This window comes from Hemibagrus wyckioides, linkage group LG04 (genome assembly GCF_019097595.1).
Source record: "Hemibagrus wyckioides isolate EC202008001 linkage group LG04, SWU_Hwy_1.0, whole genome shotgun sequence".
Taxonomy (NCBI): Eukaryota; Metazoa; Chordata; class Actinopteri; order Siluriformes; family Bagridae; genus Hemibagrus; species Hemibagrus wyckioides.
In genome coordinates, this window is record NC_080713.1 from 18,923,555 (window position 1) to 18,927,678 (window position 4,124).

At 37.4% G+C, this 4,124-nt stretch overlaps 1 protein-coding gene across 2 annotated transcripts; it reads left to right on the plus strand.

Annotated features, from left to right (window-relative positions):
- The first annotated feature begins 53 nt into the window (after positions 1-53).
- Positions 54-3,496, plus strand: il17c (interleukin 17c). Of its 2 annotated transcripts, none has more exons than XM_058387524.1 (3): positions 54-1,221; positions 1,396-1,637; positions 2,798-3,496. In XM_058387524.1, the coding sequence occupies exons 2-3, from the start codon at positions 1,441-1,443 to the stop codon at positions 3,027-3,029; spliced, it is 429 nt and encodes a 142-aa protein (XP_058243507.1). In that variant the 5' UTR covers positions 54-1,221; positions 1,396-1,440; the 3' UTR covers positions 3,030-3,496. The 2 variants fall into 2 exon arrangements, with proteins under 2 accessions (XP_058243507.1, XP_058243506.1); XM_058387523.1 differs by having other exon boundaries at positions 54-1,225; positions 2,798-3,495.
- Positions 3,497-4,124: the final 628 nt, after the last annotated feature.

Genomic DNA, 4,124 nt, shown 5'->3' on the forward strand with positions numbered 1-4,124 from the left:
AGCCAACACAGAGAGCAAGTGTTATAAACCTCTTAGGTGGATGGTTAATGAATATTAGGCCTGTTGGATTCGATGAGAGAAGGTGAATTAATGAACGGAATTTCTGTCCAGTGGGAGTATAGCATTGTAGGATGGAAATGCTGATGTGTTAAAGCATGTGTTAGAAGTTGTAAAGGGAATCGGTGGGGAAAATCAAATTCCATGTTCACTTGTGAGCAAGCAGACACACTGATTTAATATAGTTAATATAGCTAGTGGTTAGTGAAGGACTCCTGATACACCATAATTTATTGCTGTTCTTTCGTTAATCCTGTTTCTGGCGAATTGCCAAGATGACCGTTCCCGAGGATGTGCCTAGAAATAACTGCAACAAATTTTGCTATGTTAAATCCAGAACCATAAGATCTAACCATAAGTTTTTCCTCGAACCATACAGTTATACAGTAAACTGATCACTTCTAAGGGTAGAGAAAATAATAGCCAATGGAAATTAATCGTTCTCTCATGTCTCATTGTATCTTATTTATAAATAGTAAAAAAAAAAACTCTTCCTAGGAATTGCAGAGGTTTTTGTTAAAGCCGTACAGTGAAAAACTCCGGAGGGTGAGGAGGCAGAAGAAAAAGAAGAATTTAATCTGATCTGAACAAAATAATCATCCAAAATATCAACCAGCAGAAATATGCAAATCTAACATTAAACAGAAAAAAACTACAGTTGATTAAGATGGAATAGATGTGTATGAAAATATACCCCTGATATGATAGACACCTGACCATCCATTTTACCAGCAGCCCATAGCAATCTGAGATAACCAAAACGAATAGTTCTTTTTTCCTATGAAGAATTACTGTTTGTAAAGCTTCATCTTCTGTTGCAATTGCAAGCTTAATGTAAGAAAGAAAGAAAGAAAGAAAGAAAGAAAGAAAAATTCAACAGCCAAAAATATAAAACTGAATAAGAGGAAAGTAAATGACTTTTTTTTTTCCCAATGAACGTATTTCAGATTCAATTACCGTATAGTAACTCCCTTTTTGACTTGAATAAATAGATAGATAAATAAATAAACAGTCCTCAGTGATGGTTATTGTGCTTAAGAGGAAGCAGTTCGTACATTTCCTCATTCCCTGGATTTTCCCCAAGTGAGCAGATATATTGCTCGAGTACTTGCAGCTCTGCATCACTCATCATTTTGATGTGGACTAAAAGGACAAACTAAAGATGTGGGTAAGTAAAGTCTAGTGATTTGACTTCATGCACCATGACTTAACTGATATCACCTTTAGTGGATGTATTTCTTATTTAACCTGAAACGTTGAATACATTATAATAATGTTTATTTATTTTAATTATTTATTCTTAATCGCGTTGTTTTTTTTTGTTTTGTTTTTTTTCAGTCTTATTTGAGGGTCGGATTTTTGCTCTTTTTCTTGGCTGGTGCTATGACAGGAGAAAAGCCTAGAGGCTGTTTGCCTCAAAATGAGCTCCTGAGCCAGGCAAAGAAGTTTCTGCGGCGGACAGGCAGACACACTGAGCACAGAGCTCCACATGCTGTGTCCACCGCGTCCTGCTCCGATTTCACACACTGGGTCTTCTCGTCTGATCTGAAGAACCGATCACTGTCTCCTTGGCGATCAAGGTGAGTCTCATACCTACACTAAAACTTTAATAGCTTATTACATAACATGCGCATCGCTCCGGTTAGTAAGTTACTACTTAGAGGCAGAAATCACGTTGCGCTTTCACGTCTATTCGCCCGAATCGGAGTACTGATCTTGTCTAAATTTTAAACTTTTTACTGTGCCTATTAAAAAAATATTCATGTATTTTGGATAAGATGGCATAATTTGCGAAGAGTGCATATTATGTCCTGATTCCAGCAATGGCTCAAAACATTAAAATATAAGCGGGAATTTGGGGGCGTGCAAAAGCTAGGAAAGTGCGCATGCGCGGACCGGACCTCTCGACAGGTAGAGCTCTCGACAGGTAGGGCTCGTTCTCAGAGCGCCAGCGCTGTATAAATTAAACTGTTGGATAATTATACAATTTAGGATTTGTGTAGCATTTCTGTTTTTATCTAGGCGCAATTACGTCTCTACTGCAGTGTGAGCTCTGTACTCAGTTTAGCCGCTCACACGACAGGTGTGGTTTTACTTCCTGCATTATGGGGCGATTCGGAGTTGAATCATAAACGAACCGCGCTGGAAGTCACTGATGGTGAGATTTGCGCCTCTGTGTGGTTAGATTAAGCAGGTGAGAACAGGTGCAGGACAAAACTACCTGGTCCAAGAGACCTGGTGCCGGTCCGGTTACAGTGAGAATGTAGCACGATGTTTTCGGAGTTAGTGATATAATAATCCTCAGTGTAGTTTGTGCTCGGATGCTGTTCACACTCCCTCGTGATATTTCGACTGTATTCGTTTTCAGACGTACACCTCTCTCTCTCTCTCTCTCTCTCTCTCTCTGTGTGTGTGTGTGTGTGTGTTCTTGTTATTTGGTTCGTGTAATTATGTTCAGTGTGAAACTAAAACAAACCAAATGATATATCAGCAATTACCCACGCGCGCACACATACACCCACAGAGAAAATTTGGAACACTTCATACCGAATAAAGGAAGTCCGCTGCAGAAATGAAAACAACCGTGACACAGCAGGCATCATATGATATTTGTGATGCATGATGATTTAATATTTATGTATTAACCCCTTAATCAATTGCAGTGTTTTTGTCACACACCAAAAAAATTCCCAGTATACAGTTGTTAAGCACTTGACTATATGTCTGATTTTCCCCACAGACTTGAGACTGATCACGACATGATTCCGTCAGTATATGAAGTGGCCGAGTGCCTATGTTCCGGCTGCATCATTAACGGCTCTGAAAACACCGACTACAACTCCGTCCCGGTGATGCAGCGCATCATGTTCCTGAAGAAAGTGTCATGTCCATCTGATCCGGATAAATACTCTCTAGATGTTGTGTATAAGACAGTCCCAGTCGCCTGCACGTGCGCCGTGCCCAAACAATAACCTCTTGTAGAGGCATCAGCGTTTAACCAAGACAAAAATGTAGAGACGTGTCTCGTTTATGGTTGTGTTTGTTTTAAAACGCAAAACTGTTTAAATATTTGTTTTTGCGTAAAAAGCACTGAGTGCTGTGTATATTCCATAAGCTGCATTTTCCCCATGGAATTATTATGCAGTCAAAGATGCAGTTGGGCACATTGTCGCACATACACTACTGTATATTTAGTGTTTATTTATGTGATAATTTATTGACTATTTATTTAAATTATTTGACTTCAGTTTTGAAGTTTTGTTTTGAAGTTTTCTTTCATTTGCTGTTTTCCTTTGATCTGTTTAACTGATAGGCTGCCTGTAATATTTTATTTAATAAGTTTTATAACACTTTCTCCTTGGGCAGTATAATGTAATGCAAATGTTTTGAATATGATGTAACATTCAAGTACCTATTTTATTTATAGCTAATAAAGACATCTAAATTATATGGCGCCACAGAACTATTGCTTGTTTAATAATAGGCTGAACTCAGAATTAAATAACAAATATTTTGCTCATTCAGAACTGAAAATATCGTTTTGATCGATTCCTGGTGCAGTGCTTCAGAAACCCTGAATATATACACACAAAGAATAACTGGACTAGTTTTATGATCGTTTTAATGGTGCTTTTTCCGTCTTTTCGAATTCATAGAAACATATTAAACATACATTCTTGTAAATATTTCCAAGGATGAACATCTTTCCTCTTAAAGTATCCCGATTTTAGCTGCTCTCTCTCTCTCTCTCTCTCTCTCTCTCTCTCTGCCCAGTTATCCACAAGGCTGACACTGAAGTAATGAAAAATAAAATACTAATATAATATAAAAGCTACATACAAAACACCATACTATCTTAAACTTGTAATACAAATTTGTAAAACAATGACAGTTTAGCAATTCTCATACACTACACATCCTAACTATTAATTAATTAATTTATTTCACGGGCCTAATTGCGATTTGGACCTACATTTATGACTTTTACTTTATGATTTTTTTTTTTTACTTTTATTTTATGTATCCCCTCCCCTTTCTTAGTGACCATGCGTAATGATGACGTTTAA